This window comes from Pseudonaja textilis, chromosome 11 (genome assembly GCF_049901715.1).
Source record: "Pseudonaja textilis isolate UNSWEBS1 chromosome 11, rPseTex1.2, whole genome shotgun sequence".
NCBI classification, from domain to species: Eukaryota; Metazoa; Chordata; class Lepidosauria; order Squamata; family Elapidae; genus Pseudonaja; species Pseudonaja textilis.
Window position 1 is genome coordinate 8,608,683 of NC_142000.1, and position 15,095 is coordinate 8,623,777.

The 15,095-nt window shown below is 38.2% G+C and overlaps 1 protein-coding gene across 5 annotated transcripts in view; it reads right to left on the bottom strand.

Moving 5' to 3' along the window:
* The window catches only part of WWOX (WW domain containing oxidoreductase), a 546,547-nt gene that overhangs the window by 371,586 nt on the left and 159,866 nt on the right, over positions 1-15,095 (bottom strand). The window contains exon 9 of one of the 5 annotated variants that reach the window (XM_087940562.1): positions 6,694-7,655. The exons of the other annotated variants lie outside the window; for them this stretch is intronic. Coding sequence (XP_087796688.1) covers positions 7,548-7,655 — 108 coding nt within the window. The 3' untranslated portion in view covers positions 6,694-7,547. Of the gene's footprint in view, positions 1-6,693; positions 7,656-15,095 lie in introns of those variants that run through there. 5 annotated transcript variants of the gene reach the window in all.

Sequence of the window (15,095 nt, forward strand, 5' to 3'; positions counted from 1 at the left end):
AGTAATTTTAAGCAGAAGCAAATTAAACAATTCTCCAACAAAATATTGTTAACTTTGAACAGCTCTTAGCAGATTTCATAAATATACACAATCTATTTATTTGTCAACAACAGAGGAGCAAGTACTTCCATATACAATCGTCTGGAAATTTGGGTGCTTTGTTTCTTTCTGACTGGAGAAATGGAAGCAGGGGGGAAGATAACTTGCAGAGTATGGGAAATCCAACTTATTTCAGTGCTGAGCAAACTGGTTTTCAAGACTCTTTCAACAGTCTTGTGCTTTAACTAATTTTGCATTGTCTCCTTAAAAGTTCAGAGAATCTTTATTTGAGATGTGCTGGGGGTAACTTCAAGAAAGATTTCACTTTACCTGTCATCTTATTCTCTGGAAAAAAAAGGTTGAATGTATCGCTGTCGTTCATTTCCCAAATCCACTCTTTCTCTGCATGCATGTCTTGGTCTTGTTTTGCACAAGCATTTGTATTAGACTGCCAACTTTTGAGTCTTCAGTAGTTTTTGGAGATTTTTTTAAGGGCTGTTGTCTGTTTGGAGTAAGGGGGAAGAAGCTCTTGTTTCAGCTATCCTAATGCTGGGAAAAGTCTAATATTAATAAAGGATAAATGCACACATATAAGACAAACACATGCAGAGCCTGGGGTCGGAGTCAAGAGAGGAATTAGTCTAGAATCATTATACTCCCACAAAAACACTCTTAAGCCCAATTCCCCTTGAATTCTGTTGACTCTTATCTAGATCAATTATTAGTTGACTAGATTCTTGTGTATAGACGTGAATAAATAAAGTTTAACTAGAATAAGTAAGCTTGACAATAGTAGATTGAAACAAAAATAGGATAGAGAATTTAAACAGCCAGCATTAATTTTACACATATACATACACACAAGATTGGCATTATTAAGCCCCCAAAAAACTAACTTACACCTCAGATTTAGCTTTTTTACCCTTCACTTACTACAGTAGCCTTTCCCAAGCTATACCCATCATGGAATGCAATTGAAATATGAAAAGGTGGCCCGATCCATCGCTAATTCAAACATTTAATTTTGCTTAATTCTGCAAATTAATTTAATTCTGAGACTTGCTTCAGAAAAAAAATATATTGATGAATAAAAACGTGATTTGGGTCCTGTGACTATCCAAATTCATTCAGCAAATCTGACTGCAAATGTAAACATACTAGTTTAGATTCATTTTTAAAATAAAAAATAACAAAAAATTGGATTCTTCCTGATATAAATTTACAAATGTGCATTTTGCAGAGGAATTCTTTTGATAAACCTGGGAGTCTGCAAATGACAATTAAGCCACAATGCCCCCTGGTGGTTGTTAAGAATAAGTGTTGAGACAAATTCTAAAGGTTCCTAGCCTTAAAAAGTCAGTTCTAGAATTATGATGTGGTCTAATACTTTATATATCTGAAATCCAAAGTCATCAAACAAGTTTGGCCATTAGCGTGAATGTCATAGACAATAAACATAACCCTAAATAGTGGAATCATATAAAAGATGAAGGCTACGCAGCATGGTTTGCAAAAATATTCTAGTCACAACTGAGTTTGTTGTGAAAGTTTCTTCCCTTTTGTGTGTTGATCAAATCTTTGATCCAAACTTATAACTGAATTCTTTGCCTCTCTTCCTACTGTGCTCTAAGTGCAACCAGTCCCAACAGTTGAACTGGGAAAAAGGGGGAAAGGAAAAGAAAAAGGAGGATGAAAAAAGGAGGAACTTGCAAAAGAAAACAGTCTCTTTGTGTTATCAGCGCCTATTCAAAATTCCAGGGATTTTATTGTTATTTTTTTCAGCTCAAAGCATGTTGTTTTTCTAATGCAAAGCAGCTGTTACCTCACAGGCTGTCCATGCAGCTGAAATGAAACAGGCATTGAAATCACCAATCCATTCAAATAGAGGAATTAGCACAGACCACAATAAAAACTATTTTTAAAAAAGAAAAACTGTTATCACTGCAGGTTCTTCCTTAGCAGCATGTTCTCTTTGCTTTGCTACTTTGAGATGATGATGATGATGATGATAATAACAATAACAACAACAATGAAATTGCAGCTTCCTACTATAACACCAGCGGAACTGCAAAAAACTGCACTAACTCGGAACATCGTATATTTTAAGAAGATACTTGGTTGATACTTAGGACACTGGGAGCAACCCCTACAACCCATTAGCACCAGTAATTGGTATCTGTGATACATTTTTAAATGTTCAGTTGACTGAGTTTCATGTTTAAAGAATAAAAGAGATAATAATAAAAAAGATATAACTGGAATCATTAGAAACAGGAAGGCAGGGGGTGAGTTTGGTCAAGACTTAGCAATGTTTTGATAAGAAAAGTTCTGTGCATTTTGTAGAAACAAGATTCTGCCTTGTAATAGGAAGACTCCTCTGGAAACAGGTACAACATGCATTTAGAGACTGAATCTAATCTGATAATCACATTTATTGTAGAGAAATTAATGAAGCTATAATGAAAGAAGTCTGGTGAGTGTCTCAAATGAAAGTCCTATTTCGTTGGAAATCAATAATCTGTCTGTCTGTCTGTCTGTCTTTTATCTCTTTCCAGAAATGGAAGGAAAACTAGACACACACCTTTTTCAGCAGAAGAGGTTTGCACCTGGTTCTTGCTTTGCTCATTGTCATGCCCTTGTCAAAATCTGAATCTGGGGAGGAAGACAAACAGCTGACAAGGAATGGGAGTGATTTTGCTGGGGAAGGGCAAAATCTGGCTTGGCAGGGAAGAGGTAGAACAAGGGAGAGGGAGTTCAGTGAAAGAACCAGGCCCACCCCACTCTTCAATCCAAGGCACGCAGGGAGGAACAGAGAAGACAGCACGAGAGTTGCATGGCTTATGGGGGAGGAAAAGGCCCTGATTCCCTTCATTAGACACAGCTGGGAAGACAGTTGATAAGAAAAGCAGGCTGCATGCGGCGGGCTGCTGGGAGCAAATGTGACTTTATCTTGTATTGTCATTGCTTATCTGAGTTCCTGGCATCTTCCCAATCGTGTGAGCTTTGCCATGCCTTCAAGTCTGAATTTTTTGCTCCTGCCCTGCCAAACTTCAGTTTGGCTTGATTGGCCTTAAAGTTACAGTTTGTGTTTACCCTGTTTTGGACTTAATTTTCTGTAGTCAAAGGCTGTTCCTGGGAGTGTTTTTCTCCAGCCACAAGGTAACCTGGACAATGGGGGCAAAGTTGGAAATAATAAAAGGATTCTTATTATTTGACTGTGTTGCCTTTGTGCCACGCCCCTTTGGGTCATCTTACTTATGTACTAGTCTGAGATCAAGTTATTTTCTTCTTGTCTTATGAGAACTAGTTCCCAGAGTAATATACAAACATTTATTTTAATTTTGTCCCCTTCATAACCATAGTTCTCACTGCTTTCCATTCCCCCATTATTTTGTAAATAAAATACCCATGATTCATTCACCTTGGATTTAATATGAAGGTTGGAAACGAGAAGCAACAAGATAGTTCTAAATATTCAAGCTAATCATGTTCAAACACACTCTTGTTCATCTGTACAATCATAATCACATGGTTAGTCACATAGCCTGGCAAATGTTTAGACTGGATTTGGCATTTTTATCCACCTAGCGAGTCCTTCCCAAAATTCTGGGATAGGCGGATGTTGTTGTTCGATGGTATTAAATATCTCATTGCAGGATGTCAGCCGTTCCAGCAAAGCTATCTTTTGCAATTGACTGACGGTGGTTTTGTCAATGCTGATGTTGCTCCAGGTGTTTTGGATTGCACCAAAGGGGCCTATTCCTACTGGTACTATCTTTGCTTTCTTTTGCCACAATTGTTCTACTTTTATTTTTGCAGGCTTTTGTATTTCGTGATGTTCCCCAATTCTATCTCTTCTATTCTGCTCTGTTCGGGTACTGTCATGTCCACTATCCGGACTTTTTTTTGTCTTTCAACAATTGTTACATCTAAAGTATTATATGGTAGGTGCTTCTCTGTTTCGGCTTTTTCATTTTCTGTTGCTTTCTCTATTTTTTTATTAACATTATCACCATTATCCCCAGCATCATCGCCAACCATGATATAGTTGGAGATCCGTGGAGTCCTTTGTGCTCTCTGAGCTGGGTTGTTTGCTTGCAAATATCTCATTGCCCATCTAGATAATATCATCAGCGTTGACTAATGTGGCTTTTCACTTTCTGTTTATATACTGTAGCTTTTCCTCCCGCTGTTGGTGGTAGATATGGTTTTCTCCTTGGGAGGTCCTGGATTAAGCTATTGTTTCTTGCTTAAACCCTGAGCTACATATATTCTCTTCTATTAGATAATCAGAAAGTCATGAAGATTAAGTGAAAATAAACACCATCAGCCTCAGACAAGATCATTGCACCCTCCAATACAAGAGATTAAAGAGAAAAAGAGATTGGACAACCATTTGTCTGAAATGGTATAGGATTTCCTGCCTGAGCAGGGGGTTGGACTAGGTGACCTACAAGGTCCCTTTCAACTCTGTTGTTCTATTCTGTTCTCTTCTGTTCTGTTCCGTTCTGTTCCATTCTGTTTCATTCCTATTCCTATTCCTATTCTATCCTGACTCATTCTTTAGTCTTCTTACTTGGGAAGGAACATTGCCAGTTTAAGTTTTTTAAGAAGATATGCTACATTTTTTGCATGTTTCCCAGCTACAGCAATGTTTGTCAGACATTGTGCTACAAAATTTCATATTCAAAGGAAGTTCTGTGAACTACACCAAATCAGATTGGGGGACTGCAGGTAACTCCAGAGGAATAAACACCCAGTGAATCAAGCCGGTTATTCTGTAGCATATTTCAAGCCAGTTATTCTATACCATATTTCTAGGGATATCTTTTTTAGAAGAATTTTAGAAGGATTTGCAAGGTAACTACATTACGAAATGTGGAGAAGAACACTGAATTGAAGGATGGCTGCATTGCTATTTGTGTACCGGTTTCACGATAAAAACTAAGAAAGTTGGAAAGTTAAAATAACATCCAAACTTTCTCTACAACTGTCATTAAGCAAAAGAACAAGCTTTGTGTGTATGGTCATGGAACGTATCAGAGAATGGACTGGAAACCTTGTAATTAAAAAACAACAACACTATTTTTGCTATATAAAGTCAAATCTCCTCTGATTTAAGTTGAATCTTCAATGATTCATAGACACTTTTCTTGCTGACAGCATGGAAGTAGTTACTATTTTGTTCTTCCAAGTTTTTAAAATTAGCTTCCTGGTTTAGCCTGCAGGCTTAGGAGTTTCCTGGTGATTTCCCTTTTACCGTTAAGTACTAAGCAGATCCAATCCTGATTGGTTCTTCAAAATCGCTTTCTGTGACTTTTTTTCCTAGACATTCCAGAAATGGACAATGGACTGTACCCACTTTTGCAACAGCCACAGATGTTCACTGTTACCCACACTGATGAGAGCAGTTATGCAACAAAACGACAATCCCATCACAAATGTAAACACTAGAGAGATTTAAAAATCTAACGGCCTGTAAGATCACTCATACGTGGTTCATCATGCCTCATCCAGGCATTGTTACTTTGCAAACTTCAGGCCTGTCAGAATTCTCAGTTCCCCTCTCCAGAGTAAAGGAATCTTTCCTATAAGAAAGAGAAACGTAACAGGAATTTCACCATTGAATTTCATCAGAAATAGAAGCTTTACATTTTCATTATGTATCTTGAAGTCTTGAGGGAGACACCAATGGGGGTTGCTTTTGATTGAAAAAGAACGCAAGCAATAAAACTGGAAGCTGAAATGGATATGGCAAAAAGAGAGAGAGGGAGAGAGAGACTCTTGTCATTAATTCAAGGAAGGATGTATCTGAGTTTCATGAAAGAAAACAAAACCCCATTTAACTGGCTCAAAAATTAAAATGAAACCACTGCAATCTCTAGTCAGGCTGATCTTTGGTACAGGCGAAATAGCCTTCGTTAAAAGTTTGCCCAACTATAATTAGGGCAAATAAAGGTGCAGTTAAAGTAATGCCTAAGAGTAAGCATTATTGCTTTTTATACGTTATCCCCTCCAGTATTTGCAGCAAAATAATATGTATCTCTTTTCCCTGCATTCATATTTCAAAAGGGAAGAAATATGATAGGACCAACATTTGCAGCAGACCAAAGTATTTCTATGGAAATTGCATCTGAATCAGAACTGCATCCATCATTAACTCTTTGCAGATAGAAGTAGTATGTCCACATTGCCTTCCAGGAAAATACAGCAAAGGGTTCCCAGTCTTAAATGGGCCAGCAAAAGGAGAGGAAATGTTTAACTTATTCCTTGGAAATTACTCCCTCAACTGTGCCATTACAGGAAGTTATACCAATCTGGGTAAATTCTAGCAAAGTGCATTTGATTCCAATAGAAGAGAATTATCGGTAGCTCAAAGATGAACTGTGAAGTTCTTGGTGCACCCTCAGGATTTGCTTGAAGACATTACATTACCCAACTAGGTAATATCTTCCATGCAATTCATGCCAACTATCACATCCAAACCTCACAAGAGCACAAATATCTACCCTTAAAACCTACCTACATTTCAAATGCATAGTTGCTCCGTACTGTTATTATTATCTTACTGAAAAATAACATATCAAAATGTGGCTCTATTCGTCCCTTATGCTTCATATGCCACTAACTGCTCAAACAAAGTTTAATTTTATTCATAATTTTATTCATCACTGGTACTGCATGTTTTTAAAATAATTCACAGCTCTGTGGTTTCTTATTCTGATTCATAGTTTGTATTCTGTTTCTGGGAATTTTATGCACTATGCTGCATATTGGTATGCCACACAAAATAAAATAAAGATACCACAATTAGGGTAGATTGAGGGTCTCATTAGTTTAATTATATATATTTTTTCAAAAGGAATAAGGAAAAAAGGAAGGTTATGCCCTGCTTCTTTTGACCTTGAAAGTCAGAGAACTTAACCAAAGAAACAGTGATCATAAGAAACCAGTGGTCCAATGTCATTATTGTAGCACAACCTTCTCTTATTGGTAAACCAAAGTGCTCAGTTATGACGGGTTTATGACTTCTCAGGCCAACATCCATCATTATGCAGCAGTCTGATAGGTGGGGAAGATCACTATAGAAACTTAGATGGATATTGTATATCATGGAAAATAGATCATATCTTCCTAACAATTCTTTTGAAAGCCTTGTTTGATAGGGATATGCACAAATAATTAAGAGACAAAAAGACGGACAGACGGATAGATGGATAGATGGATGGATGGATGGATGGATGGACGGACTCATCTTAAATCTTTCTCACTTCTTTCATCCCTTAGTTAAAGCAAAGGAAAACAAAACTATCAAGAAAAACTCTGGCTGAAATGAATTAAATAGATAAATAGGGCAGCTCGGCACAATTGCATGAGATGGTTTTGGTCTCCGTAATGGGTAAAGCCACATGGTTTTGGGGGGTGCAATAGGGTGAAGGGAAGGGGCAGCAGATGAATCTGTTCCTTTCATCCTCAGCCAGCCTTTAAAGAGAAGGTGCAGCTCCAAATCAAAAGCACAATCCTTCGTTTGTGAGCAGATGTCCCTCACACACGGCAGGCAGCACCTTTTCAAAGCAGATCTGAACAAATGCATCGCTGGGAGACAAGTTTTCTCTCTGCCCATTAAAGAAAGAACACAGTATATATTAATTTAGCAGGCTGTTGAATGTTTAAAGGAGAATTTATGAAGCAGAAAGAGCATGCCGTGAAATCAAATGGCTTTCCAACTAAGTATGGAGAAAGCTTTCCTGACCTCGTGTTTCTCCTTCCTTCCCTCGCCCCTTGTCATTCCTTTTGATGGGAATGCAGATACCGAGGTTTGCGTGACCATTTTGGTGTCTGCCTTTCCACACCAGTTAAACTCAAAAGGGTTCATCAGGCTAGAGAATCAACAGACAGAAGTAACCCTGCATTCCTGCTGCAAAAATTCACTTGACGTGTAGAGTCTCAGTACAAAGCAAGAATGATTACCACCCAGCTGTATAAGAAAAGTAGCCAGAAGGCTGGAGTTGCTGGTCCAATGAACCAGATCTTCATCGTTCTCCAGCTTGTCTCACACTACCAGAAAGCAAACATTGTGTCAACTTTGGAAGCCATATTAGCACCAGACACTTCCACACTGCCACATTCTTGAGCCTAGGAAAATGGGAGGAGGGAGTGTATGTGGTTAGACATAGTAGCATTCTTCTTCTAAGTCAAGGTCATGTTATTTCTGCACTTGGGTGAGAGAAAGTCTCAAGTTGGGACGGATGGTGATTTGGGCAAGTGATGTGATGATGGGTGCAGGGGGTGGATTTGTAATTTTTTTTTACTTATTGCAACGAAACCTGGAACTTTCAGATTTGGGATTCCCCAGATGTTCCGCAGATGTACTCAAATAAAAAAAGAACTTTTAGCTCTCGGAGTTATTTGTTGGAGTGGAGGTTTTCTGAAAGGCTGACACATTGTCTTCTTTTCTGGTTCCCTACAACTGCCTGAAGTTATGCTTCTGCTCTCACTAAAACTATTTGAAATGACTTACAAATTAAGGCTGAGTCTTGAAAGTTCTCCTTGATCACAGATATGGGTTCAGAAAAAAACTAGGCAGGACCAGAAAACTCACTTTTTCTGCTCTCCTGTTCTCCCGAAATGTCTTACCTCCTCTCCTTCTCTCCTACTCCAAGCATAATGATAAAAGAGAGGTCTGCCCAAACTGTTCTGTTTGTAACAACTGTGGTTGTCAATTGTGTCTGTCTGTCTTTAAAGAGCGACTTTAGCATGATATGAATCCATAACACCCCAATTTCATAGCCTGGAAGCATCCTGTATGGCAATCTTCTTGAGGAAAAAACCCATCCTTGTTCTTATACTGATGTCCTTCACCAAGAACCACCAAGTCAATAAGACAGCATGACAAAAAGTGATTTGTGTAAGCAAAAACCAGAAAATGGCTGAATGGGATTCAATTCTAAATGAGTAATCAATCAACTGAATTAATTAAAATGGGGGTGAAAGGAACAATAGAGACCATCAGTCCTCTCTCCCTCTGCTCAGTGTAGCAATCTAATTTTGAGAATTCTTGACAGATGGCAATCCAGCCTCTGACTGAACACTTAAAGTGATGGGAACCTATCAATTCTTTGGATAATAATTGCGAGATCTGAACTCTTGCAAGGTCAGGAGGTCTCTCCTAATTCCTCTATTTAGTTGAAGCCTACCCTTCCAGCTAGCTTGTCACAAATGTTGTTTAAAGATAAATCTTTAGCTTCCAAATGTGTAACAATTTATGTCTTCTGTCACTTGAAAGTAGAAAGGCCACATCCACAGAGTTTGGAAAACAAGCCTTATTATTCTGGATTCAGATTCCAAATCTCTGCCCTATATGTTAGAAATGGGCATACTAATCCTGTCAGAGGGGAAAGAGGGGAGGGAGGAGGATTATAGTCTGGATTCCCAGGAGGGAGAGGCTGCATCCCAGAGGAACAAGGGACAGCAAAGTTTAGATAATTTGTGTGAGAGAAAGAAGGTCAAGACAGCTCCTCCCTTTTAGTTTGCACAGAATATTTTAATGATGCATGTGATTGCTTTAGTTTGGTGAGATTTCTGTCTATAGGTAAGCACAATAAAAGAAACTTCTGAGAAGAAACCCAACCTGTCTTTCGTGGTTTTTGGTTGTTGTTTTTTAATATAAATTTTATTTGGGTTTTCACAAAAACATAATACAAATAAAACATCTTTTTTTGAGAATAGCATGATCTCCGGTTATCACTTCTTCATACACAAACTCAACTTCATATTCATCTTTGTGTTCTATTCCATATCTTACTACTGTTTTAATATTTTCTCCATAATTTTCCCCTCCCTTGGTTTTCTCAACTTTATTTTTAATTATCTATCTAAATTCAATTATATATCTTTTTCTAAGTTTCAATGTCTTTCCAATCGTTATATTTATACATTTATCTGTCCTGTTTCATTTCATATTATCTTTTCTCATTGAACAAATTTTCCCCTGTAGTTACTAATTGGAGTATGACACCTTTATAGCTTTTAATTTTATCCATTCAACTCTTATTTAAACTTCAATTTATGCCTTTAAAATTATAACATTCAATATAGTGCATAACTTCCAATCAAATTCTGCTTGGTACATTCTTAAAATACACATTATGTTCTTAAAAAAAATTATATATATATATATGACAATAGTAAATAAAATACTCATTCCATCCCAATTCAATTCTATCATTAATATTAGTTAGAATTTTAACATCGTTAACATTTCTTTTCAATTGAATATCATACTTCCTTGTGTCTTTCATGGTTTTTGGAGGGAGGGAGAGGGGAAGAAAGAGAGAGAGGGAAGAGAGAGGAGGGAGAGAGAGAATACTCAGGACTACAGCTAGAAGAGTAAATAAATGCATCATAATATCTGCATATCTTCTGTTTCACTCCCTATTTAGCAATATCTATCTCAATCAATCAAACCTTTATTACAATCAAAAACCCGCATAAGAATCGAGTACAAGAGATGAAAAAGCAGGAAAAAAAAAACAAGAGAATAAAATTACATAAAGACCTAAATGTTTTTTTTAAAATAAGTCTAACGGGAGGGATAAAAACAATAAACACAGAGAGGTGAGCATAACAAACTAAATCTATCATAATTCAAAGCACACCGTAAAAGCAAACTAGGTGCTCATTAAAACGGGCATGTGGCTGTAATTCAAAACTGCATCGTGAGTTCAGAAAAAGCAAAACCTGTGTGTGTTTGTGTGTGTCAAGTGTGCGTGTGTGTCTCAAGTGTGGAATACCAAGTAAAAGAAAAATGTGAAAATGTGAAAATCCATGCAAAAGAATCTTCTTCTGGAATCAGAGTTCCGATCATTGCGTTATCTTCAGAAATAAATGTTCTAATAATCAACACTTCTATTCTTGCATTCAACAATGGATTCCGAATGTATTCTAAGCAGAAAAAATGATCAACTTTATGCAAATTAGATAGGCATTTGAATGGCCACCATTGCCATTATAAAACTTTTGCATTAAGTGCTTTGATTTCCCCGAATGCAAAAACTCTACTGATACAATTATTAGTTATATTCTTAATTTGAAACTGATCTTCTGCTTAAGTATGCATGATTACCAGACTGCATCAATTGTAACATCCAGATATAAATGCAGCTAATAACTCTTACTGTAACGATTAATCAATTTATGAATACATTATTTAAACAAGAGTCCAGGTAGAGCACAATACCTTACAGAGTGCATTGTCCCATTCAAATAACAGCTAATAGGATCAATACCAAACTGCAGAAAACTCTGGAGAATATGTGTGCTTGCATAACAAAGAATGAAACCTATTTCCTCCTTTTAGTCTCTGAGTAAGAAAATTATTGTTGCTCCAAGTAATAACTTTACTGAGTGTTCAGCTGTTACATACCTGTTATTTTACTTAACTATCATCACTGCATTGCGCTGTTCAGATCAGTGGTCGCCAACCAGTGGGCCAGGATCACTGGTGGTCCACGAGAAAATTTTAGTAGTCTGCAGAGAAATGTCACCCCCAAAGCAATTAATCCAGGCTGCGCAAGAACACAAGGCTGCACCGCCCACATGGCCCATGGGAACACAAGGCTTGCATCGCTTGCCTTGAGAACAACATGAAGTAGTGAGGGGAGAAAGGGTGGAGGGGGGGGACTTGCCCCACATGCCCCACGTGCCTTGCCTGGCCACCGGGCTGCTTCTTTCAACTTCTTTCTTCTTCTGCTTTTGGCTGCATGCAAGGAAAGCAGCAAAAGTCTTTCTTCCTCTCCCCCAAACTCCACCACAAATGAGTCTTTGGAATTCTGCAAGGCCTCCTGCTCCAAGAGGCTGAGCTAGCAAAGACTCTTTTCAAGCAGAGTTTGTGGGAGAGAAAGAAAGATTTCTGCTGCTTCTGCTGCTTTCCTTGCATGAAGCCAAAAGTGTCTCTCTCTCTCTCTCTCTCTCCCCCGAGAACAGAGCTGGAGATGGTATCCTGTGATCCCAAATATAGAATGATCGATCAGTAGGAAAATGGGGTGGGGAATTTTCCTACACTTTTTGGGGGATTTTCCCAAGGTCTCTGCTCCGTGGGATTTAAAATTATGAGTTTGGTGGTCCCTGAAGTCCAAAAGGTCGGCGACCCCTGGTTTAGATAACTAGTTTTCAGGGGGTTTTTTTCTTTTTCTGTTACGTATTGTTGCGGTAACATTTTGTTTACTGGGAAGACTTTAAAAAAAAAAACAGACCAATTCTTTCTATATATATTTATCACAATTGGACCTGGGTGTGGAAAATATCCTTCAAGCTTAAACCAGCTCAGGAATTTATATCATCATTTCACTCAGCTTGAAAAATAGAACTTCTAACTTGCTGAACTGAAGACACCTGGTCCAAAGGGTGCTTGGGAAGTTCACATAAAAGTTCCTTCAAGGAGTAAAGTCATATCATTGACAATCCAACCTAGTATATATTGGTTTTGCTTGCTTTGCTTTTCTTGTTCTGAAATTTCTCTTTTAAAATTCAGCCCCTCCCCCCCAAAATCTGAATCCCTCAAATGCAAGAACATTAAAGGTCTTTTTGCTATCCCAACCCTCTAGATTTCAAAAAACCACGGAAAAAAGAGGTCTTCTTTTTTCCTGTCTTTTGTGCTTTTAAAATTACAATAAAAAGTTGGAACTGATTAAAAAAAAGTTGTGCTAAACTAAACATTATCTCAACAGCATGAAGGCACCAAGTGTGTCCATGTATTATAAATAGCAACTGAAATTAAACCTGAATAACCTGGATATTATGAAGGAATGGAAAGTTTATTTTATCCAGTCACATTCCTAAAAAAAACAAAAAACATGCACCCTGCATTAACACATAGAACACGCAATCATTGAGCTGGAAAGGACTTTGTAAGTCTTCTAATCCAAACACCTGCTCAAGACCTTATACCATCCCAGTTTAGTAATTCCAAAGAATGTCATCCTTGGTATCATTGGATAGTTCTGTTGATCTTTAGTAAAATGTTCTTTGTCCACATTCTTGTAGTAAGACAATAATTATATATCTCTTTACGTCATGGACCTGGACAGGTCTACGTCAGGGGAAAGAAGGCAGATGTCATCTCGGTCTCCTAAGAGAGTTATCTTACTTGTAGAAGATCTTCCCTGGCCAATGAAGCTCTACCTGATACCCATGTAGAGTCCTTTCCAGGGATGGGATGCTGCCTGGCTCTATAGACACCGAATCAGTTCTGTGCTTGCTGCTGCTTGGCCCACCCACCTGCCCGGACACTTACCTGTCCTTTATTTCCTGCTTTTTCAACCTCAGCTGCTTTGCGCGGCACAGTTGAGATTGAAAAAGCAGGAAAATGGATGGTTTTGAAACACTTTGCACCTGCGCACAGTGCTTTTCAGCTGTCAGGACGGCACAGCTAACGGTTTTTTTACACGCATGCGCGTGCAAAATGTAGTCACTGAACTGGCAGTAACACCAGTTGAATCCCACCCCTGGTCCTCTCCCCATTCCTTTTAAGTTCTGATGTTGAACATTTTTAAACTCCTGGTTTTATTTGCGACAGGTAGCTTGTTCATGGCATTTGTTTTATTCTTAGTTGTTTACTTCTTTCTGTTTTCACAAAGTGCCCTGGGAACAAATTAATTGAAAAGGAGTATACTAATCAATATGAATAAACAAATGCAACGTTCTTATGCTGAGGGGAATATTCCACTCACCCTCACCCAACAGGGAGATTCGTTTACAGTGCAGGGCTGCAAAATCTTAGCCCTAAAGTTACACAGTACTTTGTTTTTTGGAACACACAGATCTTTGCTTGTTTCACAAGCATCAGTAGAAAGCCAGTTGTACCTCTTAACTTTGAAAGCTCCTGATGTTTTTTTCCCTATTCTGGAAGAGGAGTACCGTATTTGTTTATTTTTTATTTATTTACTTGTATCCTGCCCTTTATTATTTTTACAAATAGTTCAAGGAAGCAAAGATGTCCAATACGTCTTTCCCCTCCTATTTTCCCCCACAGCAACAACATTGTGAGGTGGCTTGAGCTGAGAGAGTTACTATTTACCAAAAGAAGAACAAGGATATAGATATCAAAAAATGCCCATGTGTTTTATTCATTCACTTGAACATGTTCTAGTCCCTCTTTCTCTCTGTGAGTGTGCACACCCCACACATCCACAACTCTACATTCGTGTTTTTATTTTAATATTTTCATGGACTTTAAAATATGTCCTCGTTTGAGTTTGATCATTGATCTGTTTCGCTACCACTAAAACCTGTGAGAATGAAACAGCTTTCCAAGCTGTTTTAGGGACAAAAATGATGTTCAAAGGGAACTGTGGAAAGCACTTGGTTCATGTCACCATTCCATGGTCTCCAAAACACTGTCTTTTAAAAAAAGCTATCATTAATCCACTGGCTACTACCATGGATTACTCTGAAGGAACAAGTCTTCCTATCGAATTTCCCATCATTACAGATGTAATGATGGATGCTATTCCAAGCTTTATTAAGGCTAATGATCTCAAATTCTTCTAGAGGAACCAGCATGATCCAGAACCGTAAAGCCTACAAACTTGAAATATGGCACGTATGTTTGTCTTGGCTTCTAGGTGCTCACTAAGAAAGGATTTTTCGAAATGACCATCAGAGCGTTAGTATTTCCTATATTATTATTATTAACACGCTCTGAAGCTAAGGAGTTCTACCCCCCCTCCCCACCTGGAAAGAAATCTGTTCCAAATACAAAACACAAGCAGAGGAGAGGAGTTTCAGTTTCACAGCACCAAGCAGCTTTAGTACAGAACAGTTGAGCTAAGCCACGCCTAGGCTCCTTGCTGTCTCCTTGCTCACACAGCAAATACTGTCTCAGTTTCCAAACAGCCTTCAACTTTCTCAAACATTGACAGGACCCTAGCCAGATGAATACCGATGGATGCTGGTAGGCAGAGGCAGAGTTTTTTCCCCTTATTTTCCTCCCCCAAAACTAAGCCCGACCACATAGTTTCATAGCGAAGCACGGGTATCGAGCTAGTATTACATAT